At 37.6% G+C, this 27,008-nt stretch overlaps 1 protein-coding gene across 3 annotated transcripts in view; it reads left to right on the top strand.

Moving 5' to 3' along the window:
- The window catches only part of DOCK11 (dedicator of cytokinesis 11), a 203,717-nt gene that overhangs the window by 134,083 nt on the left and 42,626 nt on the right, over nt 1-27,008 (top strand). For all 3 annotated transcript variants that reach the window (XM_065915011.1, XM_065915009.1, XM_065915012.1), the window contains 10 exons: nt 2,123-2,239; nt 3,836-3,911; nt 4,741-4,850; nt 7,442-7,553; nt 15,490-15,556; nt 16,844-16,891; nt 18,471-18,613; nt 19,827-19,942; nt 22,688-22,825; nt 26,404-26,586. In XM_065915011.1, coding sequence (XP_065771083.1) covers nt 2,123-2,239; nt 3,836-3,911; nt 4,741-4,850; nt 7,442-7,553; nt 15,490-15,556; nt 16,844-16,891; nt 18,471-18,613; nt 19,827-19,942; nt 22,688-22,825; nt 26,404-26,586 — 1,110 coding nt within the window. The remainder of the gene's footprint in view (nt 1-2,122; nt 2,240-3,835; nt 3,912-4,740; nt 4,851-7,441; nt 7,554-15,489; nt 15,557-16,843; nt 16,892-18,470; nt 18,614-19,826; nt 19,943-22,687; nt 22,826-26,403; nt 26,587-27,008) is intronic.

The following is a 27,008-nucleotide window of genomic DNA, read 5'->3' as shown; positions in this document are numbered from 1 at the left end:
GTATAAAGTAGAAGTGGAGTTACTCTTTGTAGATGCAAAGGGCCGAACTATATCTAGCAGGTAGAACAGCTTAAGGACTTTTCTAACAGAACCTTTGAACGTACTGAAGTGTTTAAGAAGTTTAAAAACTAATCATCTGTCAAAGATGCAGGTGCAGGTTGCTCTTGTCTTGAGCAGGACGTTGAACTAGATCAGTGGTTCTCAAACCTCTGTGCACAACCATCTAGGGAAAATTCCTGGGACCCAGCTCAGACCTACTGAATCAGAATCTCTTAGTCATATAGACATTCTTGATTAGGGTTATATGTTAGAACATATATGTTATATATTAAGAATTCCTGAAATTCACAAGAGAAGTACAAATGGCCGATTAACATATGAAAAATTGTTCATTTTCAAGAATAAATGCAAATTAAAGTAACTAAGCGATACTTTAGGTCTGAATTCTGTTGGTTAACCGTTGTACCCTAGATGCCTTATGTAAGTCTCCCAAAGTGCTGACATATGGAGGGCAGCTCATGTGCCATCACCACTGTTTTTGCTGATATGAATGATTATAAACATCTGACAAGGACTGTCTATAGCTGAGAAAAGCAGTACATAAATTAGTATACGAGGTACCACATTAATTAAGACTACCAGTGTCCAGGTTTACTTGGATATTTACAAAGATATTGATCTCCCATGTTGTATAATTGATTTAGAGGGCCAAGATCACATTATTTTAATTGCAGCTTGACTCAAGGCAAAACTTATTTCTGGAAGGAATTTTTTTTAACTTCTCCCATCTATTCATTCATTCAGTTAATGTGTAGTGACCATATCCTATGTGCCTAGGCACAGAAGATGAAGCAGTGAACAAGACAGACGTGATTCCAGCTTTTATCATACTCAGTTCTCACTGGAGTTAAAGGAGAGGACTAATATGATCTGCTTTATAAGTCAACTGCTATTTAAAAAAAGAAACTTTTGTCTTTTATGTAGTGATGTTTGAGGGATGTGATTTGACTATATTGTATATAAATCCAAATACCAACAAAGTTCTCTGGTAATTAGTTTTGAGACTATGAGTATAAATAGACTTGTGCTTCATTGATCGTTATGGATATTAGCTCACTTTTAGTCTTTAAACAGATAGATGGAGCCAAGTTTATTAGTGATATATACATATTAAATATCTATTAAACTTTTTTTTTTTTTTTTTTTTTTTTTTTTTTTTAACTGCCGCATAGTATTTTATTACATATACATCATCTGTTGATGACAGACAAATGCATAATCTGAAAGTTCAGTTGTTTTTGGTGGTCTTATTGAGGGCTGGGCTTTCCCAGTGGCTCAGTGGTAAAGAATCAGCCTGCAATGCAGGAGACACAGGAGAAACAGGTTTGGTCTCTGGGTCTGGGAGATTCCCTGGAGGAGGACATGGCAACCTGCTCCAGGATTCTTGCCTGGAGAATCTCATGGACAGAGGAGGCTGGCAGACTATAGTCCATAGGGCCGCAAAGAATCATACACGACTGAAGTGGCAGAGCACAAATGCCCTGAGGACTAGACCAAGACAAAATTTCTCAGGTAGCTCTGAGGAGCTGTCCCAAAGAGTTAAGGGAGAAGCTAGGGGATTTTGCTGAAAATCACACAGACCAACATGCAGCAGAACATCAAAAGATGACTGCTAATGACACACCTGAATTAATGGGTTAATGCTTCTCCATTAATGGGAAGATGCAAGAGTCTGGGCTCATTGAAATCATGACTTTATATAGACCTTAACTCTCTAGGGCTGCTGCTGTTAAGTCGCTTCAGTCGTGTCTGACTCTGCGACCCCATAGACGGCAGCCCACCAGGTTCCTCTGTCCCTGGGATTCCCCAGGCGAAAACACTGGAGTGGGTTGCCATTTCCTTCTCCAATGAGTGAAAGTGAAAAGTGAAAGTGAAGTCGCTCAGTCATGCCCAACTCTTAGCGACCCCATGGACTGCAGCCTACCAGACTCCTCCGTCCATGGGGTTTTCCAGGCAAGAGTACTGGAGTGGGATGCCATTGCCTTCTCCAGGGCTAGCATCCTGCTTTTCTCCACTGTGAGTCCTGTCGGCATCTATTAAACTTTTGATAATTATTTTGCAGAACCAACAAGCCAAAATAGCACAGTTGTACCTCCCATTTGTTGGACTGCTTTTGGAAAATATACAGCGATTAGCAGGTCGAGATACATTGTATTCTTGTGCTGCCATGCCTAATTCTGTAAGTAGTCATGTGTTTCTGTTGGCATTTTATCCTGTTTTATTGACTGCATTTGGAATTAGAGTCATATGCTGTATGGTCTCAATAGTTCACCTTTTACAACATTTTAAATGTATACTTTGTCCTGTAGCAGTACTTCTCAAATCTTAATGTGCATATAGATCATCTGGGGAATTAAGACAAATTCTAATGTAGTAGCCCTGGGGTGGGATTTGAGATTATATGTTTCAAACAAACTTTTGGCTCTTTCTGGTCTAAGGACCACACTTTGAGTAATGAGGTCCAAAGGAACACCAAGAATCCCTTGTGCTCAGTGTGTTGTTTTTAAGATTTGCTGCTGTTATATGCCTTCATCTATTTATTCGACTGCAAAATTGAACAAAACATTCACTTTCCAAAATGTTAGGCTCCAGGGATTAAACTATATTCCTTCACTTCTCCCTCCCTTTGACAGCCTTGTTTCAGCACTTCTGGTGAGCGGCTTTTAACCCATCATGTTTGGTCTGTGTTTTCTTTCTCCCCTTAGAATCTTAGAGTTGCAAGGAACATTGGAGATGATTAGTCTCCCACTTGGCAAAAACAACCTTTTGCCATAGTTGTATTTAAAACTTTCCTTCTTGCATTTGATCTACACGATTTTCTATCCACTTGTCCTGGTTTTGCCTTCTAGAGGTACACAGAGCACATCCACTTCTACCTCCACACAATACCCCTTCATACATGTCCCTTCTAAATTTTTCTTCAAACCAGCTAGCTCCACTTCATCACTTGTCGTTTCAAACCCTTTACATTCTCGATTACAACCTTCCAGACATGCTCCATTTGACCAGTCACCATTTTAAAATGTGGTGTATACTTTATAGAGTTTGCCCAGTAGGGTGAATAACTCCTGCCCTACCCCCAGTCCATGCTTTGTATGGCCAGAGATCCCCATCACATGTTCAGTAGCTGAGTGGGTGGCAGGTAAAACTGTTCCTCACAGCTTCCTTTGGAAATTCCCCATAATAAATGTCTCCAGATTTGTCAAGCCTGCCCTGGGTTCCTGAGAAAGCTGCTTTTAAGCCCCACTGAGGGCTTGATTGCCTATAGCTTCCAATTATGTAAATCAGCTAAATGCAGATGTTGCATCACCTACCTGGTGTCAAGCGAGTGTCAAGCGAGTGTCAAGCGAGCCTTTCTTCACAGTCACTCATGCTTATGCTCACTCCACAACATTCGACCGTGATATGTGGAAATATTTTACTTACCTGTTCTTTCTTTTGCAGCTCAAGTTCATGTAGGGCCCCTGGTCACACCTCTCCTTCTAGTACTGCCTTTGGTTCAAGGAGGAGAATGGAACCATGTTCAGACCACACGAATTGCAGCTTTTACCAACCACCTAGAGTTGTATCACTTTGCCAGAGGTCATAGTTATAACAGTATACTCGGATCCATTTTTAAAAGAGAAGTCACCTAAATACCAGTACTGATACCTGATTTAGACTTTCACAGTGAGCTTTGTTTAAAATTGGGGTACCCTTTCATTCTGCTATTTCCGATTTCTTATCCTAGTGTACAAATTTGTTTAAGTGACAGAGATATCACATTGTGTTACAGGCATCCAGGGATGAGTTTGCATGTGGCTTCACTTCACCTACAAATAGAGGGAGTCTGAGCACTGACAAAGACACTGGTAATTAAGTCCTTCCTTTAAAGATTATACATGGTATGGCTGTCTAGAAATGTACCCTATACTTCTCTATATTTTTTGAAATATTTCGTGATAAAAGCTATATCTAGCATGATCTCTACTAAAGTTTAATTAAAATCTGACTCACACTTGGTAGCCATGTTTCTTTGCTTAGGTTTCCATGTCTCAGCTTGTATAAAAAAGTAGCTTAGTATACTAAGAAAATGGAGGCTAATGAGAAAAACACTAGTTTCCAATCCTCTTATCTGTCTCCAGTCTTGGACAAGACACTTCCCTTTTCTGGGCCAAAGTTTCCTTATCTATATAATTATCTCTCATTGTTTGCCTTTATTTTATGACCTCCAAGGAATTTCTTGTAGTTTCATCATGTTAAAAGTGTTTTAAGGTGGAAAAAAATCGCTTACACTTTATTTGGCTTCCTATGGTGTTTTAATATAGTATATAAAATTCACATTTTAGATGACCAAGATCTGTTTCTTAAAATATGACTTTACCAAAATTAACCTGGTGCTGAGCCACTTCAGTCATGTCCAATTATCTGTGACCCTATGGACTGTAGCCTGCCAGGCTCCTCTGTCCTTCTCTCTCCAGTCAAGAATACCGGAGTGGGCTGCCATGCCCTGTTCCTGGAGATATTCCCAGGGATCCAACTTGCATCTCTTATGCCTCCTGCATTGGCAGGCAGGTTTTTAACACTAGCACCACCTGGGAAGCCCAATTAACCCAAACTATGTTTATGATAACCCAACTTATTTTTCAAACTATTTTTGACAGTTCCTCCTGTTGCTAACAAGGACTTGGCTTTTTCCAGCTTATGGGTCTTTTCAAAATGGACATGGAATTAAGAGGGAAGATTCAAGAGGTTCACTCATCCCAGAAGGAGCAACTGGATTTCCAGATCAGGGGAGCACTGGTGAAAATGTAAGACCCTAAAATATATAGGTTAACCCTGGTGATGTTTTAACTATGACAGTCTTTCCTTTTATGTAAAGAAGGAGCTCTCTATTCTCCTGTAGTCTATACTATATCTATAAAAAATATCCCATAATGTAGCAGTTCCTTCCTATCCTGGCAGCTGGTACTTGGATATCTCAAAAGCTATTTATAGAGGATAAGGTATTCATCTTTCTGAGTTCGAACTTTGAATCTGTAAAACTGTTCTAGAGAGGGAAGGTTCAAGTTTAAAACGCCTAAGGGAACCCTCTTATACTGTTGGTGGGAATGCAAACTAGTACAGCCACTATGGAGAACGGTGTGGAGATTCCTTAAAAAACTGTAAATAGAACTGCCATATGACCCAGCAATCCCACTCCTGGGCATACACACCGAGGAAACCAGAACTGAAAGAGACACGTGCACCCCAATGTTCATCGCAGCACTGTTTATAATAGCCAGGACGTGGAAGCAACCTAGATGCCCATCAGCAGACGAGTGGATAAGAAAGTTGTGGTACATATATGCAATGGAATATTACTCAGCCATTAAAAAGAATGCATTTGAATCAGTTCTAATGAGGTGGATGAAACTGGTGCCCATTTTATAGAATGAAATAAGCCAGAAAGAAAAACACCAATACAGTATACTAATGCATATATATGGAATTTAGAAAGATGATAATGATAACCCTATATGAAAGACAGGAAAAGAGACACAGATGTATAGAACAGACTTTTGGACTCTGTGGGAGAAGGTGAGGGTGGGATGATCTGAGAGAATAGCATTGAACCATGTATATTATCAATTGTGAAACAGATCACCAGCCCAGGTTGGATGCATGAGACAAGTGCTCAGGGCTGGTGCACTGGGATGACCCAGAGGGATGGGATGGGGAGGGAGGTGGGAGGGGGGTTCAGGATGAGGAACACATGTAAATCCATGACTAATTCATGTCAATGTATGGCAAAAACCACTACAATATTGTAAAGTAATTAGCCTCCAACTAATATAAATAAATGAAAAAAAATATTTTAAAAAAGCCTAACATACCCTTATCACTTAAATTACTCCCTGGCAGGATTAATTCAGCTTTTTATTCTTTTCTAAGAGTAATGACCTTAACTTGGGATGAAAAAACATTAGATCCCCAAATTGATGATCTCAACATCCCAGAATCACTTAATCAGAATATATTCTCTAACTTTTCCATGAGATTGTTTCAAGCCTAACATTAAAGTTTGGGATAGGTCAGCCTTGAGACAGAGAAACTTCATTTTAGACCGGTAAAGCCTTGTCATGCTCTACATGAAATCATAGAACCATGTAAAATTAGTTAGAAGGGTCCATAAAAATAATAAATTCCAATTCTCAATTTACAAATGAAAACTGGGATTGTGACTTAGGGCAGCCACATAACTATGGCAGGGTCAGACCTAAACCCAAGTTTTCTAATTTCAGCACTTCTTCTAGATCATGGTGTTCTGTGTATCAGAATCATCTGGGGGACTTTATAAAAATAGATAGCTGAGCTTCATCCTGTTTCTGTCAGTCTGGGGGCCTGCTCATTTGTATTTCTTAGTTCCCAGGTGATGCTGATGCTGCTGGTTGGGAACCACCCCCTTAAGAACCACTCTATATATACTCCCTTGAGTCTTTGCCTATTGTTGTTCAGTCACTAAGTCATATCCAACGCTTTATGACCCCATGGACTTTGTTTAATCATAAAGTTCTTATTTCACACCACTTAGAAATAAGACAACAGATACTGTCATAGGTAAGGCATACAAAGGGCAAAGAGGTTAATGACTTGCCAGTAGTCACACAGCTAGCAAGCATTCAGAACCTAGATGTTTTGCTCCAAGTAAAAGTTCTTAGTAAATCCTACATTAGTAAGTGTATAGCCTCTGCCCAGGTTAGCTCAGCTGAAAGCACTGGTTTCTAACAAGGGTAAATTCTTTAGGAGATTGTTATTACGGTATTCATATAAATCCCCAAATAAGTCAGATCTTGTCATGCTTAACTGATATTTAAACAAAAGTTACTAAATAATAGGAACATCACTACTTTGTAGAGGCGCCAATTTTGAAGTATTACTGGGTCCTTCTTAGTAAAACTGTCTTGTAATATCATTAAGCTTCTTTTTAAGATAGATTCTCTGAACTATTATTTAGAAGTTCTCTGAACTATTATTTAGAAGTTGAATTTTAATAAACTCTTAATGGGAGATTCAAGTTAAAAAGTTTAAAATGTAAGTTTCTCCTCGACATAAAAGCTATTTTTCCTAGAATACCCACATATGATTTAAAACGTTACCTTACTAAAACACAGGACTTAGGGAATGAAACATACACAGTATATTCATGGCCATATCTTGATGAAGACTGCAAGATAATATCCAGTGATATTACCAGGTGCAGTAGCAACAAAGATTTAACCCATTTACCTTCCAAATGTGGTATCTGTGACATGCTTAGAAGTTTCCCAAACAGGACTAATTAAAATAGTTATTGAGTTAAAGGCTGTGGGAAGCTAAAATACCAGCATTGTTTCATAAAAACCCTATCTTTGTATTACAGACTCGGCAGAGTTCTACAAGGAGTAGTGTATCCCAGTATAACCGATTGGATCAATATGAAATCAGAAGCCTCTTGATGTGCTATTTGTATATAGTAAAAATGATTTCTGAAGGTGAGTTACCAGCATATTAATCATAGACTGTACTCTACCCTCACAGGCTCACAAGTTCATGTAACAAATATTTGACCATCATCTGCATGTAGGATATAGGCACATTACAAACAGAACTTTGAAGACTTTGACCTTACAATGTTCCTATATTTTAACTTAGAATAGATTCATTTCCATCATACAGGTTTGATTCTTTGAAATAATTTTTTTTCTTTAAAATTAGTTTCTAAAGCTTCCCTTGTGGCTCAGTCGATAAAGAATCTGCCTGCAGTGCAGGAGACCCAGGTTCAATCCCTGGGTTGGGAATATCCCCTGGAGAAGGAAATGGCAACCCACTCCAGTGTCCTTGCCTGGAAAATCTCATGGACAGAGGAGCCTGGTGGGCTTTAGTTCATGGGGTCGCAAAGAATCGGGCACAACTGAGCGACTAACACTTACTTACTTGCTAAAGAGAGGCAATAGTTTTAGAAGTGCTAGAGTATTTTTTTCATGCAGAGCATAGAATGCATTAAATGACCAATGTAAACAGAAGAAAATAACAATAACCAAAAGTCATATTTAACACTGTAGTGTTTATTTAACCCAGGATTTACAAAATCAAACTCAAACAAAAAGACAGGAAAGGTTCTTTGAGGGTAAGGAATGCTGTCGTTATCTTCACAGGACCATTATACAGATTTGTATGGTGTCAGGTTCTTTTCCAGGCTGTTCTTTTTACCTTGATGTATAATTTTATTATTTATAATTTATCATTTCCTCTTTACCATATATAATAGAATATAAGCAAAGGATTTTAATAAACTGCATGTCCTTTGGAAGTAAAATCAGAAGGTTCTATCTCATTCCAAGTACCACCTTTGTTTATACAATTCCCTCCTCTTTATTCCTTTTCTACTTTTGCTCAAAAAGAAAAAATAACAATCATAAAACCACCCGAAAGACCCCCCAAAACAAAACAAACAAAAACCTAGGGATTTCCCTGTAGCTAAGATGCTGCACTGCCAATGCAGGGGTCCTGGATTCAATTTCTGGACAGGGAAATAGATCCCACATACTGCACCTAAGACCCTGTGCAGCCAAATAAATATTCTTAAAAAAAAAAAAAAGCAGAAATGAAGAACATAAAAGCACCCAGGTTTTGACCATCGTAATACAGTAGTTAAATTTTAACTTATTTTCTATTTAGTTTTTAGTAAATATTAGACATTTTTTGTAATAATGCAGAACATAAAAACATAAGTTGATAGTTAACTTGCCAGAGAGATTGAAACACATCAAAAGTTAGATATGAATAGTTAATTCTAAAGTACATTAATAAAAGAGCTTTAAGTAGAATCTTCAAGTACTTAGAATGTATGATTTACAGTAAAAGTCAAATCACAGTACAGTAGATTTTACTTATTTTCTATTTTGTTTTTAGTAAATATTATTTTAAACATTTTTGTAATAATACAGGATATATCAATGTATGACAAAACCCGCTGAAAAATAAAAAATTAAAAAAAAAACAAAATGAGTTGATAGTTAACTTGCCAGAGAGACTGAAACACATCAAAAGCTAAATATGAAGTTAATTCTAAAATACATTTAACAAAATAGCTTTAAGTAAGTAGAATCTTCAAGTACTAACAATGTATGATATAGGATAAAAGTCAAATCATAATACAGTAAATTTTACTTATTTTCTATTTTGTTTTTAGTAAATATTATTTTAAACATTTTTGTAATAATACAGGATATAAAAACATAAAATGACTTGATAGTTAATTTGCCAGAGAGATTGAAACACATCAAAAGCTAGATATCACTAGTTAATTCTAAAACACATTAACAAAAGTTTTAAATAAGTAGAATCTTCAAGCACTAACAATGTGTGATTTAGAATAAAAGTCAAATCATAATACAGTAAATTTTACTTATTTTCTGTATTTTGTTCTTAATAAATATTATTTTAAACATTTTTGTAATAATGCAGGATATAAAAACATGAAATAAGTTGATAGTTAACTTGCCAGAGATTGAAAAACATCAAAAGCTAGATATGAATAGTTAATTCTAAAGTACATTAATAAAACAGTTTTAAAAAACTAGAATCTTCAACTACTTAGAATGTATGATTTAGAGTAAAAGTCAAAGATTATTGAGACTATGTTATAAGCTTCCATGTTTTGGGAAAGAAATATGTAAAGGGCGATAATATTCAACCCTGGTGGTATTTCATTCCAAGAAATCATGAATCAAATTAACAACCATAGCCACAGCTTACTGTTTTTGTCTCCCCACAAGCTAAAAAGTGGGGGAATGTAGAAAGTGACTGCTATTATGTATGGGCTTTTTTAAGGGTGATGAAAATATTCTAAAACTGTGGTGATGGTTTTACAAATTTTTAAATATACCATAAACTACTGTATTGTACTCTATTTAAAAGGGTGAGTCTAATGGCACATGAATTCACTCAATAACTTTATGTTTTCAAAAGGCTCAAGGATACAAGGGGGAACAAAAACTGTAAGGAAAAAAGGAGCTGAATACCGCCACAGCCAGGGAAAATGAGGGTGGTAGGGGGAGGAGAGAAGAAAGGGAGGAGGAGAGAGACATGCATGGCTGAGTAGTTCTCCCCTCCTCCACTCCATTACGCATGTGCACACTTGCATATGTATGCAAGTGCATGCGCATGTGCACACACACACACACTGATAACCAGTGACAAGCCACCATAAAGACTGGCTGCTTTATGTTATGGGTAAAACCATAACTGCTTTGTTTCTTGAAAAGGTCTCCTCTTGTAAATGTTGTCCTTGCTTGCTCAATACTTGGTCTTTGTTAATGAGGTTTGTCCCTCTTCTGTTCTTGGTTTTTGATTTTTAAAAGCAAATTTTAATAACTAGTATACAGTCTGTGTCACATCTTCTCTTTTGTAATTTAAGTCATGCTGTATGGTATCTGTAAAGTCATACTCATTTTATTCTGAAAACTATCTGCTTCTGAATCTTTCTCAGTGTCCGTATTGTAGTTACCTTGTCAAGTCCAGTAAGTATTTCACTTTATATGTATTTCACGGTTGAACTCTTACAGTCCAGCCTTTTAGGTGTTCTCTTGGCTTTCTTTTTTTTAAGCCTTCTTATTGACTCATAAGGGCTTCCCAGGTGGCACTAGTAATAAAGAACTCGCCTGCCAATGCAGGAGTCTAAGAGACTCCATGGATGGGAAGATCCCCAGGAGGAGGGCATGACAACCCACTCTAGTATTCTTCTAGAGAATTCCACAGACAGAGGAGCCTGGCAGGCTACAGTCCATAGTGTTCCAAAAAGTAGGACACAGCTAAACCAATTTAGCATGGCACACACTGACTCATAGACACTAGCAGCTTAATTTCAACAAAAAGATGGTAGACCTCTTATACAGAAGTAGAGGGATTCTGAAAAGTAAGTTTCTTTATTTGTAGCTGAATTTTATTAACTGTCAATAAGTCACTGTTTCAAAGTCTTAGTCATTTGCCCAACTTTTTATTGCCTGTATATTATATTCTGGGAAGTAGAATCATAGTCAGTAATTTTCAGTTATATAGTCTGAATACAAATGTAAATAGTCTGAATTGATAGGAAGAGTGTCCTCTTGGAAAAGAAAAGCAGTCTCCTTAAGAGAGAGATGGAGAGAAAGCTACTTCCCCCCTTTTTCTAGCCGTATCTTGACTTTTCTCTTTCTTGAAGACCCCGAAGTGCAAGCCTAAGTTTCACCTTGTGGCTTATCAGCATCATGGGCTGCACCTGTAGCTCCATTAGTATTCTTCCTTGCTGTGGACTGTTCACTGCAAGGTGTCTCGCTACTGCTCTCTCTCATTAAAACCTGAAAAACACCAAATGATGGTCTTGTCACTTCAGATCTTGAAGCATAGTCTACAGGAAATAGATGTAAAGTGGTGGTGTTTTCGCCTCTCCGTGTAAAAGGAGCAAAAATGCTTTTGCTATAATCAATCACACTTTCCTCTGATGTTTCAGATAATATTTCAGTAGGTAGGTCTTCTCCTGGAGAAATACTGGAAAGGCTCTGAGGGAAATCAGTCTCAGGTTCACGCTTTGGTGTGGAGATCCTCTGTGAGGAGGTCCTCTGTGTGAAAATTGATTTGCTTTGTGGATGGCCAAGTGTGGCATCAGGAAGGCTGGAGTCATCTGGAAATCCATACACTGTTTGAGGGCTGACTGTAGATGCTGAAGCAACAGTGCTAGTTGACTTCTGACTGTCACTCCTTATTGCCATAGGATTACTTCTGTTAGAGGAAATCTTCTCCTGAGGGCTCTCTGGCACCTCAAAGACGTCCTGACTGTAAAATGGAACCTGAAACTTGGAACTGTGTGGCTGTTTCTTTTTCCCGCTAGATTTCATCTGTTTGGTATTCCTTTGCGTTATCAATTTGACAGCCACATAACTCTCAAGTCCGGGTGGAGGGTCCCTGATCGAAATAACTGACTCGCTCGTTTGAGACCCAGGGACGAAGTCATCACCACTATCTGGAAATCCATACACTGTTTGAGGGCTGACTGTAGATGCTGAAGCAACAGTGCTAGTTGACTTCTGACTGCCACTCCTTATTGCCATAGGATTACTTCTGTTAGAGGAAATCTTCTCCTGAGGGCTCTCTGGCACCTCAAAGACATCCTGACTGTAAAATGGAACCTGAAACTTGGAACTGTGTGGCTGTTTCTTTTTCCCGCTAGATTTCATCTGTTTGGTATTCCTTTGCGTTATCAATTTGACAGCCACATAACTCTCAGGTCCGGGCGGAGGGTCCCTGATCGAAATAACTGACTCGCTCGTTTGAGACCCAGGGACGAAGTCGTCACCACTATCTGGAAATCCATACACTGTTTGAGGGCTGACTGTAGATGCTGAAGCAACAGTGCTAGTTGACTTCTGACTGCCACTCCTTATCGCCATAGGATTACTTCTGTTAGAGGAAATCTTCTCCTGAGGGCTCTCTGGCACCTCAAAGACATCCTGACTGTAAAATGGAACCTGAAACTTGGAACTGTGTGGCTGTTTCTTTTTCCCGCTAGATTTCATCTGTTTGGTATTCCTTTGCGTTATCAATTTGACAGCCACATAACTCTCAGGTCCGGGCGGAGGGTCCCTGATCGAAATAACTGACTCGCTCGTTTGAGACCCAGGGACGAAGTCATCACCACTATCTGGAAATCCATACACTGTTTGAGGGCTGACTGTAGATGCTGAAGCAACAGTGCTAGTTGACTTCTGTCTGCCACTCCTTATTGCCATAGGATTACTTCTGTTAGAGGAAATCTTCTCCTGAGGGCTCTCTGGCACCTCAAAGACATCCTGACTGTAAAATGGAACCTGAAACTTGGAACTGTGTGGCTGTTTCTTTTTCCCGCTAGATTTCATCTGTTTGGTATTCCTTTGCGTTATCAGTTTGACAGCCACGTGACTCTCAACTCCGGGCGGAGGGTCCCTGATCGAAATAACTGACTCGCTCGTTTGAGACCCAGGGACGAAGTCGTCACCACTATCTGGAAATCCATACACTGTTTGAGGGCTGACTGTAGATGCTGAAGCAACAGTGCTAGTTGACTTCTGTCTGCCACTCCTTATTGCCATAGGATTACTTTTGTTAGAGGAAATCTTCTCCTGAGGGCTCTCTGGCACCTCAAAGACATCCTGACTGTAAAATGGAACCTGAAACTTGGAACTGTGTGGCTGTTTCTTTTTCCCGCTAGATTTCGTCTGTTTGGTATTCGTTTGCGTTATCAGTTTGACAGCCACGTAACTCTCAGGTCCGGGCGGAGGGTCCCTGATCGAAATAACTGACTCGCTCGTTTGAGACCCAGGGACGAAGTCGTCACCACTATCAGAAAAAGAACAGTGAAACTCTCGCTGTTTCATCTTGAGCTTAGCCAAAAGCTGCTTGTTTTCTTCTCTTAATTTATTCCTTTCTGCTGTGAGCTCACCAATAAACTTAAGATTTTGTTGTTGGATATCATAAAATTCTTGCTGTAGCGTATTCCTGTACGTTTCATTTACTGTACAGCGATCACATACTTTGGTGTTTAACTGACCTCGCAGGTCATGGATAGTGTCCTTCAGGGCTCTCTGTTGCTCTGTCAACTCTTTAATTCTGCATATGGATCCTGTCTGCCTCCCGTCTGACAATCGCTCTTTCCTCAAACTGGTTATTTTCCCCTGAAGTCGGCGTAGCTCTATGTCATGGAGCTCTTTTAGTGTTAGCCAGGTGTTTTTAAACTCCTCAGAAGAGACATCACAGAGGCTAACCTGCATTTTATCTCCTTCGGAAGAGCTCTGCCCACTTTCCCTGTCTTCTTCACCCACGTCCCCCGCCTTCATCTTAATTCTCTGACTGGGATTGGGAAGGATTGGAGACAGGCACCACCAAAAAATGGCGGAAGGGCCGTCAACTAGAACTGGGCCGCGAACCGAACGAGAGTTTCACCCCTTCTACAGACCTGTGAAGTGGTCTCAGTTCACCAGGCGGGTGAGAGGATGGATCAAAGATGGCTCAGGGGTGGACAGCAGGACGCAGGTAGGGGGCTGGAAGGAGACACCAACCTCCTTTTGCCGAGAGGAGCCAAGGCAAAAGGGAGGGAAGATGGCACCTTCAGGCCACCTTGTGCCCGACCGAGGACTAGGGAGACCGGAAACGCAGTGACTTCTGGGAAAGCCCCCTGAGCTGAAGAGCGTACCAAGAGGGGGGAGTGACTTGGAACTTACCCCTTGATTTATTTTTGAAACAAATTAATTTGACCCTATTTTAGCATCTTTATTCCTGACAGTCAGTATTTTATAATCATTGAAAGCCACAAATACCCATGGTCATTAGTAAGTTGGACATAAAGTCAAAAGTCATGCACTCTTTCCTCCCTATCACCCCTCCGTTTGGGCAACATTGCCTAGTCGTCCATTCCTAGATTTAGAGGCTCTCTGGAGACTGGCAATTCTGTAACTGACTACTGTTGTGATCCATGCTAGATCTTTCCTCGTGGCTCAGTCGGTAAAGAGTCTGCCCACAATGCAGGAGAGTCAGGTTCAATCTCTGGATCGGGAAGATCCCCTGGAGAAGGAAATGGCAACCCACTCCAGTATTCCTGCCTTGAGAGTTCCGTGGACAGAAGAGCCCAGTGAGGCTACTGTCCCTGTGGTCACAAAGAGTCGGACACAACTGAGTAACACTTTCACTAGGTTTTTAAAATTTAGAAGTGAAACTGCTGACACCATTAGCTATGTCTTATTAGGTTAAAAATGGAATGGAAGGTTAAGTGGGGGTAATATTTTTCTTTTAAAAAAGTTTCAGTGAGTGTGTTGGAAGTTAAAAAAAAAGAACAGCTAAAAAGAGAAGTATATGTGATAGGTTTAGGGGCTTTTATATCTAAAATAGTTCTTCCATGAATCTGTGTGGTATGTATGTGTAGTGCTGGGACTTCAGGGTTAATAGTCCAAAGAGAAAGAGGGAAATAAATTATCACTTTTCCTCTCAAGTTCTCAAACTTTTTGGTTCGCCAAGCCCTTTGAGTAGCAGGCAAAGGTGCTTGACCCTACCTTCTGAACAATGCACATAAATGCACCATTTTGCATAAAGTTTTATGGAAAACCCTAGGTCTATTTCGCTTCCTGTCTTTAGGGATGATAAGCCATCAAAAAGAACATTTATAAAGTAAGTAATAATACTTGTTAAAGTTGAAAATAATTACAGATTAAGCAGTATATGTGGAATTAATTCAACAGAGTGTAGTGTGGGTTTTGGGTAGTGAGATGAGATAGGAGGGCAGGATTCAGATGAGACAGAACTGGTTATGAGTTGATGGTTGTTGAAACTGAAGTTACTGGTACTTTGGAATTCACTGTTTTATTAATATTTGCTGTTATGGTCTCTGTTATTTCAAGCTATAACACTTTATTCCATTTTCAGATACACTCTTAACTTACTGGAACAAAGTATCTCCCCAGGAGCTCATAAACATTCTCATACTTCTAGAGTAAGTTGTCTTATTTTCATAAAATTTCCTCTTATTTTTGGGAGCTTAGTGTTTATAGTTAATGAAATATTACTCCTTTTTTGTTTTCATCAGCATATTTTTACATAATGTAGGGAATGTTAAACTATTTTCATAGTTTATAGGTTGACATATAGCTTCTTCACACATAGAAGAAAAACATGTAAGCAAAATACTTGTGATATTATAGAAAACTCTAGCTAATAATAGCCCATCTTTGCAGACCATCAGGAATCTTTGTGTGATCTGGAAAACTGCAAGTGGCACCAGCTGTCCTAATCATTCATTTAGAGCAGATGCTGGCTTAATGGAGCCCCTTAAATGTTGGAGTTTAGCATGTGTACCCTTAGATAGAGCTGAGTAATTCTACCCACTTCAGAAAAGTGTGTTTGTGTGTATATGTATATATATTCCAAGATACTTGAGGAAAAAAAGCTAGCGTTTTTTCCTAAGTAGAGGGGGAAGTTGTCCTATATTGTTTGCTGAGCTATTTTATTGAAAGGTAAAAGAAAAATTAGAGTGATGTGTAATTTTTAAATACATTTTAAAATAAATAGTACACATATATGATATTGTATGTGCATGTCCAGCAAAACATTTGTAGAAAATATTTGCAAACAAAGAAGGATTAAAAAAAAACTACTCTAATTATATTGAAATATTCACTGATGAAAATAGATGATGTTGTTGGGGATTTACTTTAAAAACATGGAGGAGGTAGTAAGTGTAGAGGGAGAGGAAAGGACCTGTTTGGGGTAGAAGTTTAAACAGGAGTGACCATGAATTGATAATTGTTGAAACTGGTGGGTGCTGGGTATATGAGGTTTAGTTTGCTGTCCTCTCTACTTTTGTATGTTTGGGATTTTCTATACCAGAAAGTGGCTTAATGCCATTATAAAAAATGTAGCAATTGCCACAATTTTTAGGGCTTAAGAACCTTTTTAGGTGTTTATGACTATATTAGAGACCTTTGCTGTGACACACACTATAAAGCTCAAAGGATGATTTTCATTGATATGTTTTTTAAAAATATGTCATTAGAATTGTATATGAAGACCTGAGACTTTTTGGTGCTGAAGTAATTGTAGCAAATAAATGTAGAGTGATATAATATGGTTGGTGGTTGTATATTTATTTGTGTATACCAAAACATATTATTATAATATGATTTTAAATAGGCCATTCTTTGTAACACATGAATTTTCAAATATTATTTGTTATGCAAAGTATGGTGATATAGTACTAACATGCTACTGTTTTTCTTTCTAGAGTATGTTTGTTTCACTTTAGATACATGGGGAAAAGAAACATAGCAAGGTAATTCCCATAGCACTGCAATTTCCTCTTTTTTTTCTTCTCTTCCAACAGAGGGCAGTCTTAATCATTCCATGTAAAACCTATGTGCTTCAGTTTGAGTTAGCCTTAAGATACTCATGATTTATTTAATGCTTCTCAACTCAAAGTTGAAATTAACCTGATGGGAAGTGATGCATTTAAAAAAGTTTTCCAAAGGGTAATGGTCAGACTGATGTGCGTAGTTTCCGGTCTAATCCTAGAACAGATGCTTGTCTCTTCTGAAGGATGTGAGAAAAGGATAGATCCAGGGTATGGCAGGAAATTGTCAAGTGAGAACAACTGTCAGCTGTGTACTTTTGTGTCCAACCTATCAGTATTCACCTCAGTTAGTAATGTAAACCAAAATCCCCAACAGTAATTACAACATGCATTATATATTATTTCTTTCTTCTTTTTGCTGTGTCTTAGTGAAATAAATACTTAAGAAAACGTTTGTGGGATCCTAAAGAAAAGATTACTTGCTTATTTTGATAAGATATATTTCAGAGGTAGAGGTAGTCATTAAAGGAACTTAAATAGAATTATTTTCTTTATTAAAGTAAATTTCATGGCACTTCCAAAAACTAAAGAGGCAGTTTGAAAGAACGTGAAAGTCTATCAGTCATATCTGACTCTTTGCGGTGCCATTGACTATACAGTCCATGGAATTCTCTAGGCCAGAATACTGGAATGGATAACCTATCCCTTCTCCAGGGTATCTTCCCACCCAGGAATCAAACTGGGATCTCCTGCATTGCAGGTGTATTCTTTACCAACTGAGCTATGAGGGAAGCCCAAAGAGGTGGTTTGGATTAGGTTTATTGCTGAAACTCTGGGACATCCTAATAATTCAGGTGACGATTTCTCTTGTCTTCCCAGTACTGGGAGTTGGTTGGGAACTGGTATGGTAACTACCACCATGAACCTTAACCTCTAAGATTCTGGTGACCTGCCCTCTGTACTTACTAGGGGATGGACAAACTCTTCTTTCTCAGTCCCTGCATTATCTAGTTGTTAATTTTTTTTAATGAAACCCTAAAAATTAAAGGAAAACAAAATAAAAATGTGCAAATAGACATCTTTGTAGAATAAAAAATTCTGATCCGAGTTTAACTCCGGTCCAGAAACAGATTAGATAGTGCTCATTCTTAAATATCTGACTCCAGGAAACCACCCCCTGCCATGTCAACTCTTGAGTGTCCCTCTCATTGTTTTCTTTGACTCTTGCCTTTCCTTATCTCCTGAGATAAAGATGGAATCTTATTGGAGTATTGTCCACTCTGATATATTGTGCACTGTCTGATATTTTTGGGAAGAGGATGGAAAGTAAGAAACTCTCTCTAAATTCCTCACTTGTATTCTTGTAGTATAAGGTATTTTAAGTATACAGTAAGCATCACAATACCCAGTGATGTCTCATTTAAGCCAAATAATAATTGGTAGAATATTGAGCATAGCACAGTGTTTATGTGGAAACCTAGTCATTTATTAGTTTAAAAAAATGTAACATTGAGATACAGTATTAGAGTAATCCATTTCCTAACTTTAACATTTATTTTAGGGTGCATGATGCCTGGCTGTCGAAACACTTTGGAGTAGACCGAAAATCACAAACCATGCCAGCTCTTCGAAACAGATCAGGAATAATGCAGGCTCGACTTCAGCATCTTAGTAGCCTGGAAAGTTCATTTACACTTAATCACAGTAAGTGCATAATGTGGGTAGGGTACCCGTTTGAAACAGATGTTAATACTATTTAACCTAAATCATCATACAGCTGGAGATCATTTCACATCTCTGTTTCTGTACAATCATTTCATCATATATGAATGTAATATCAAATATGCATGGATTGTTTTTAGCAATTTTAGTTAATAGTGAGTTCTTAGTTTAATATGAAGGAAATTAATTTTCTCATTGAATTATTATTCTTATTTTACATTCAATATCTTTTATCCATACTTTAATGCAAATAATGGCATTTGAATATAATAGTATATATATTTGTTTATAGAGTGACTATTTTTCATTCAGTGGTTTTTAAGGGATCACCCATGCTGAGCTGTCTGTAGAGATCAGAGCACTGTAAATATTATTTTGACTAAGATGTATTTCACACAGGTTGAAATATTGACAAGTTCAATAGGACAAGGAGGAAGCTAGAGGGTTATATAAATGAAAGCTATCCTCTAAAAAGCAAATCTTAATAAAAAGTCAAAGAGTGAGAAAACGTTCATTTCCATACAGTCCTTTAGAGGTTGCTTAAGAGGAAGTCAGCAGAACTGACTTTGCCATAAGGACTAATAATAAACACAAATGTCTTGATCAGATGGATGCTGAGCTACTAGACTCAATATCTTTCAAAAAAAAATGCAAGTGGTACAACCTTCAGCTTTGTTCTTTGTCACTTGTAACAATGTAAAGAACCTATGTCTTTCAGTTGACCCAAATGCTTTGTTTTCCTTCTGATTTAGAAACAAGTCTCATACCACTGGCATTATTGAAAACATCAGGCCATAGGGAACCACTGTACATAACATAGCTGCATTTCTATGAGTTTCTCATTTTTGCACATATAATTAGCAGCACAGTCTAAAATACCTCCCATGTTATTTCTTAGTGACATACCTAGTTCATCACTCACATCTTGTCTACAAAGAAGTTGGCACCTATTTATTTGTTGCAGAGCTGTTGATACAGAGCTGAAGTAAAAAAAAAATAGCAGAATTGATTAACCCAGATCGTATTTTATTAAGGAGTAAATACAGCGAAACTCATTAAGTCTGCAGGTATTGAGAGCTTGGTGTCTTTTTGCTTGTCTCTCTCTCTCTGAGTCTTTGGGAAAGAAAATCATTCAAAACTGTTATGTGAATCCTTGTGTCATACAGTTTTGATTTCCTTTTTTTAAAAATTTTAGGTTCTTCAACAACTGAAGCAGACATTTTCCACCAGGCCCTTCTTGAAGGAAATACTGCTACTGAAGTTTCCCTAACAGTGCTAGATACCATATCATTTTTCACTCAGTGTTTCAAGGTAAAAATGAAAAGTTAAGATTCAGTTGGTATCACTGCAAAGAAAATATGCAAAAATTAACTAGGCAGATGAAGCTTAGTACAGTATAAAAGTTCCCAGTGAGCAGTCAGAAAACTTGGGTGGCAGATCTAATGTGACCTCAAGAAATAACTGAGACTCATCCTTAAAATGAGAGTTGGACTATTAATAATTTGTTCTTTATTTTCCTTCTCTGTTATTTTTGTGGTTAAAAACAGGCTTTTTCATACTTTTATGAAAATATCCAGTTAGTTTTAGCCTAAATTATGATTGAATCAGCCGGTCCAAGTACCTGTTGAGATGAGGTGTCTTGTCAAGCCAGATGATGTCCAGGCAGACTGGCTGGCTGGCTGGCATCCCTTGTCAGGGGTTTATTGGTTTTACTCAGATGCTTGCCTCTCACTACAAATCATCATTGCTAGAATTAAAAAATATAAAAAGAACAAATTGAAAGCAGTTATCTTGCAGGGTTGTTGAAGGTGTAAAATGAGATAATGGATGGTAGAGAGCTTTGAATAAACACTATATATCTATGTGCTTTGCTTAGTCGCTCAGTTGTTTCTGACTCTGCGACCCCATGGACTGTAACCTGCTAGGCTCCTCTGTCCCTGGGATTCTCCAGGCAAGAAAACTGGAGTGGGTTGCCATTCCTCTTCCAGGGGATCTTCCCAACTGAGAGACTGAACCCAGGTTTCCCGCATTGCAGGCGGATTCTTTACCAGCTTAGCTACCAGGGGAGCCCATATAACCATAATGTGAGGTAACAGTAGTGGGAGAAGTCAAAAGTGAAAACTCTTGCTGGCTCTTCATCTGAGTTACACAGATTTTTTTTCTTTTCTTTCCCCTTCTTAAAGTAATTCAGTTAATTGCTTCAGGCCTCCAGATTTACTATGGAAACCAGGCCTGTGCTTCTCAAAGAGTCTTATAAGGGAAAACTGAATTAGATAGTAAAGAGAAATAGACTGCAGAATTTCTGTATGAAGTATTGAGTTTGTTCTGATTAAAATTCAACCCAAATTCATTTTTTATTATGCCAGTAAATAAGACATTTGGTCTCAAGGTTTGCATTGTTATTTCTTCCTCCTAGTCAGACATTTCTTATTTATGTAACATACATCTCTTGTTAGTTGACATCTCTGTTAGATGACAGACACTGTCCTAAGTGCTTTAGAAATATTAACTCACTTTTTTATTGTGGGACTGGAGGTAGAAAAGAGGACTGCAGGTGGGCACCAAGGATCTTTTTGAGATGATGGGAATGAATGGATTGCAATGACTGCACAACTCTGTAAATTTATTAAAAATAATTGAATCATAAATTTAAAATAGGTAAATTTTGTTGCATGTAAATTAAACCTCAATCAACTTAAAAGGACAAATATTAACTCACCTTTAATCCTTACACTAGCTTTGTTATGTAGATATTATTATTTTTCCCATTTTAAAGTGAGAAAAGTGAAGCTCACAGGGAACTTAATGTCACATAGCTAGTCAGTAGCAGGTCAGGGTTTTAATCTTGGGCAGTTATCACAAGAGTCCTTGCTTCTAACCACTACCCTATGCTTTTAGTAGACTAAGGGAGGAACCAGAAAGATGGAGCACCACTCTGGGATTCTGGGTATCAGTGTTACCATTAAATCTGTTACAAATATGCATATGGTTTTGGTTTTTTGTTGTTGCTTATGGCCAAGTTGTAACCTGCTAATTTAAGGGATAGGAGAGCAGGGCTGAAGACATCAATGCATTCTTTTTTAAACAGAAAGTGTCACAAACCAATAGATACTGTCCACAATTTCTAGTGTCTTTTATATCTCTAGTAAGTTTACAGAGCTGTGCAGTCATTACAATCCAGTCATTCCCATTATCTCAAAAAGATCCTTGGTGCCCATATGCAGTCCCCCTTTCCACCTCCAGTCTCAAAATAAAAAAGTGAGTTAATATTTCTAAAGCACTTAAGATAGTGCCTGTCATCTACCAAGATACGTATGTTAAATAAATTAAGAAATATCTGAATTTGAAGGAAGGAATAAGAGCGCAAATTTTGCTAGACAGGCGCGTTAACAAATCAAATGTCTTATTTACTGGCACAATAAAAAATGAATTTGAGTTGCACATTAGTCAGAACAAATTTAATACTTCATAAAGAGATTCTGCAGCCTATTCCTGATCAGTATCTAAGGGACCTTTAAACAGTCTGTGTAGTCTTTCAATTGTGATACCTGTTATTATCTCTCCTTATAGAGGGTTTAACTGTCACCAGTGGCTAGATATACACTAAACATACATTTAAAAATGAATTGGATAAAGAATTTTAAAATAGAATTGGTGTTTTCCTTAATTCTTACATTACTTTATTTCCATCAGAGAAATACAAAGGCTAGTTATCATGTATCCGTTTTTAATTTACTGATTTCTTAATTAAGAAGCAATTTGATTAGGTTAGTAGAAAATACAGTTCCCATAATAGCTCTATTTGCTGTGGTATACTGGAAAAATATTTTTTTTCATCTATTTAAAAGTAAGCTATTAAGTATGGATTTAGTTTTTATAGTATTTTGAGATTTCCAAATTGAAAGATGGCAGAAATGTTTTTAGATTAATGTTAAGCTTCTTATTGTTATTTTTCAAGCAGTGGTTTGATGAACAGGTATTGGTAAAGCCTGTTCTCTCATTTTAGGGGGAGCAGCATAAACTATTTGTAAAAAAAAGCTTTTTTATGTTTTCTAGAGTCAACTTTTAAATAATGATGGCCACAACCCATTAATGAAAAAAGTATTTGATATTCATCTTGCTTTTCTTAAAAATGGGCAGTCTGAAGTGTCGCTGAAACATGTCTTTGCCTCACTGCGAGCGTTCATTAGTAAGGTAAGGAACAAATCTTTGTGGCTGCGAGTAGCCTTGCTTCTTGGTAAGAAAGATCAGGGGAACAGAATCTCCAAATCTCAGATAATGAAGGCATTAAATCCTGCCTTCATAACATTAATACAGAACAGCAAAATACAGAAAGAGGGCCTGACCATGAATTCCCTAAAATCACCACGTGCTTTTAATTTCATCTTGTTATTCCCTTTTTTTTTTTCAGTAGGTTCCTTTGAGGAGTGTCATGGTAAAGTTATCAACTGCCAATATTTCTTCTCTTTGGTTTCTTTTTAAACTATTATCATGATGAAGATATATAAACTGAGTGAGCTCATGTAAAATCACTTTGAAAGCAGAAACAAGTTACAAAACCCCAAGGCCTTGTGTGATATCTTGCAAGTGGTAGGCACTTAATACATGTTCAGATGAATGAATCCTTCCTTTCAGTGCTAATTGTATCTGTGAGCTCCAGATTTTCAGGCCATTTATGTCATGTAAATTAAAACTTCAGACTAGGTTTTTAGGAACAAATATGACTCAGCAAAAATTGATTTCTGGTCTGTTAAGTATCAGAAACCTAGATGGAGTTAAAATTATGGAAAGGCATAGTCTAGGCCTCCACCCTGGTATATATAACTCCAACAAGACAAATTCAGTTAACTTATTTGTGGAATAGGCTAGCTGAGCAACTTTTTTTTGTCATTATTTGTATAGCAACTTACTGTCCCAAATTGATAGAAAAGTAGATGATTTTGAAGGTTTATTTTTAAATTGCCACTCTTTAATGCAATTTTGTGAATAAAGAAATAAATGAAAAACTGAGTTCAGTGGAAGCATATGACAAGAAACTAAGGGAAAGAGATTCAGAAATAATTCATTTAATGAACAGTGACTGGATGGGTAATTAATTATTGGTGTCAGACTTTGTGTCAAGGATACAGTGTGAAGACTTATTGTCCAGTAGAGGAAAGCACACATTGATGCACATCTACAAACACCATTAGGATAAAGGAAGCCTACAGAGAACTGAGGGTAAATGGAAGGACAGGAAACACTAATTGAGCAACATTTTTCTGCAGTACTCAAGTTAGGATTTAGTTTGGACTCAGCAATTGAGATGAGACTGAAGAGGTCAATGGGGACCAGATGGTTGTGTCCTCATGTTTTTCATGAGTTAGATTTTCATGAGTTAGGTTTCATCTTTTAGGTGTCAGGGAGCAGGAAAGCAACATAATTAGATTTGTATTAAGAAAATTGTTGCAGGTATGGGAAAATCTCTTTGAATATAGTGCAGAAGCATAATCTCTGCTCTCATGAAGCTTTCAGTGGGTGGAAGGGAGAGAGAAAATAAATAAGTAAGTAAAATAGTAATTGAAACAAGTTCTTGGAAGGAACCAAGGTGGTGAAATAGAGGATAATGCTTTGTGGGGGTTACTTTTGATGGGTTTGTCACTTATTTTTATATTTTAACTTTTTAAATTAAGACTTTATGTTTTGAAACCAGTTTTAAATTCACAGAAAAATCCAATGGGAAATACAGAAATTTCCTATATATCCCCACCTCCACATAGATACATGCAATCTCCCCTATTATCAACATCTGCCACCAGAGTGCTGCATTCATTACAACTGATGAACTTACATTGACACATAATCTTGCACGTGGGCTTCCCTGGTGGCTCAGTGGTAAAAAGAACTCACCTGCCAATGCAGGAGATGCAGGTTCGATCCCTGGGCTTAGAAGATCCCCTGGAGAAGGAAATGGCTACCTATTCCAGTATTCTTGCCTGGGAAATCCCATGGACAAGGGAGCCTGGCAGGCTAAAGCCCATGTGATTGCAAAAAGAGTCAGACACGACTTAGCAACTAAACAACAAGGTGCACAGTGTACATTAAGTTTCATTCTTGGTGCATATCCCATAGGTTTGGACAAATGGCATGTACCCATCTTAGTATCAAACAAAGTATTTTAACTGCCCTAAAAATCTCCATCAATTCACCACTCCCCTCCCCACCACCCCCTGGTAATCAACAGTCTTTTTACTGTCTCCCCAGTCTTGCCTTTTCCAGAATGTCATATAGTTGGAATCTGGGTTTGTCACTTCTAAAATGAGACCTGAAACATGAAAAGGGGCCAGCCATTTGAAAAGCTCAAGGAAAAACACTCTAGGGAAAAGGATAGAGCTTGAAATTCTTGGAACTGAAAGGTCAGTTTAGCTGGAACGGAGTGAATTAGCGAGGTCATCAGCATACCCGTGGCAGTTGAAGCCATGGGAGTGGTTTAAGTTTCCCTGGAGAGTCTGTACAGGAAGAGCAAGAACAACAACAAAAAGTTAAGAGCAGTATATTGGAGAAAAGCAACATAGAAGGGGTTGGAAGAGGAGTCTATGGAGGAGATGAAAGGGAGCAGTCACAGAAATAGCAAGAAAGGCAAGAAAGAAGCCAAAGTAGAGAGTATCAATATTATGCAATACAGAGTGGTCTAATAAGATAAGATGGAAAGGAAGTCCATTGGAATTGGCAATTATAAGGTCATTGAATATTTTGGTCATTGCCCACTCAAGAGAAGTGATAGATAGAAGACTTCTATAGCAGATTACTCTACCACTGTGCTTCCTTTCCTGTATTTTCATACAGGTGTATCTTGCCCAACAAGATTCATTTAATCTGGTGAAACCATTGATGAGATTTTTTCAATGCCAGCTAGAAAATATTTATTAAATGTTCATTAATAAATGAAGAAGCATTAACAGTAAGAAGCATTGTACTTAGTGTTAAGGTGATAAAAAGAAGATAGATTCCTATAATATAGGCTTAAATTCAATATTTCTGAGAAATAATTTTGAAATAAGGCCCTAGCCTTACATTGATTCCTATAATATGTGTTTTAATCCAAGATTCCTGAGAATGATTTTGAAAGAATCTAGCTTCACTCTCCCTGAAAAAATCCATTGTGTACCCTGGAGCAGCTTACTACTCACTTGCCTAGACATGTGAGCATGGAAGTTTGCAATAAGCCTATGTTCTATGTATAGCTCATTTTCTACAAAGCAGACTGAATACTTTCCAAAAGTAGCAGTCACTTGCCTGTTTTGAGGATTAGATAGTCACTTTTGTACTTTTTCTATGCCAAACTATATTTTATTCAACACTTTATGAGTAGAGGATGCACATGTTTATGTGTTTACACTTCATCTATACTCCATTTTGTTAAAAGATCAACTTTATTTACTGAATAGATTCTTGATATAATTTTCCCAGCATTTGGAAGTTTATAATATAAGGAGCTGTTTAAATATAAAGCAAAAGAGTAAGTAATGCAGATTGGCCTTCCCATTTTTATGGCCCAAATTGAGACCGTAATCATGAAATGAGTCATCATTTCAGTCATTCATGAATACATGCTGGTCTTTATGTTTTTATCTAGCTTGGGGTCTCCAGAGTGGTGCCCTAATCTTATGTTGATCATGTATCCTCAAAGCACCCAGCTTAGTTTTAGGGAGAATACTGTAGGCACTTGATAGTTGATTGATTTCTGTTTTATGATTTTTCAGATACTTATTTATGTTTTTCCTATTATTTAGTTTCCCTCGGCCTTTTTCAAAGGAAGGGTAAACATGTGTGCTGCATTTTGCTATGAGGTTTTAAAGTGCTGCACGTCAAAGATTAGCTCAACCAGGAATGAAGCCTCTGCACTTTTGTATCTTCTGATGAGAAACAACTTTGAGTACACCAAAAGGAAAACCTTTTTAAGGACACATCTGCAGGTCAGTGAAAATCGAAGCTTCTCTTTCTTCTGTTCAATCTTTAGCCTCTCTACATTAAGATTTAGAGCTCCCCAGTCTAATACAAAGCTATTAGCCACAGGTGGTCATCTAGCACTTGAAATGTGGCTAATCTCAATTCAGGACAAATTGACTTTTGAAGACTAAGTACAAAGAAGTAAAATATTTCAGTTGTTTTATATTGACTATATGTCAAAATGATATTTTGGATATATTGGTTTAAGTAATATAAATCAAAATTCACTTGTGTCTTTTTACTTTTTAATGTGGCTGCTAGACAATTTAATATTACACATATGACTCATATCCTGTTTCTACTGGACAACACTGCTTGAGAACAGAGATATTAAGAGCATAGATTTCAGATTCCATGAATATCACATACTTTGTGACCTTAGCAAGGA

This window comes from Muntiacus reevesi, chromosome X, assembly GCF_963930625.1.
Source record: "Muntiacus reevesi chromosome X, mMunRee1.1, whole genome shotgun sequence".
Taxonomy (NCBI): Eukaryota; Metazoa; Chordata; class Mammalia; order Artiodactyla; family Cervidae; genus Muntiacus; species Muntiacus reevesi.
The sequence above is the reverse complement of the archived record's forward strand: the minus strand, read 5'-3'. Positions and strand labels throughout refer to the sequence as shown.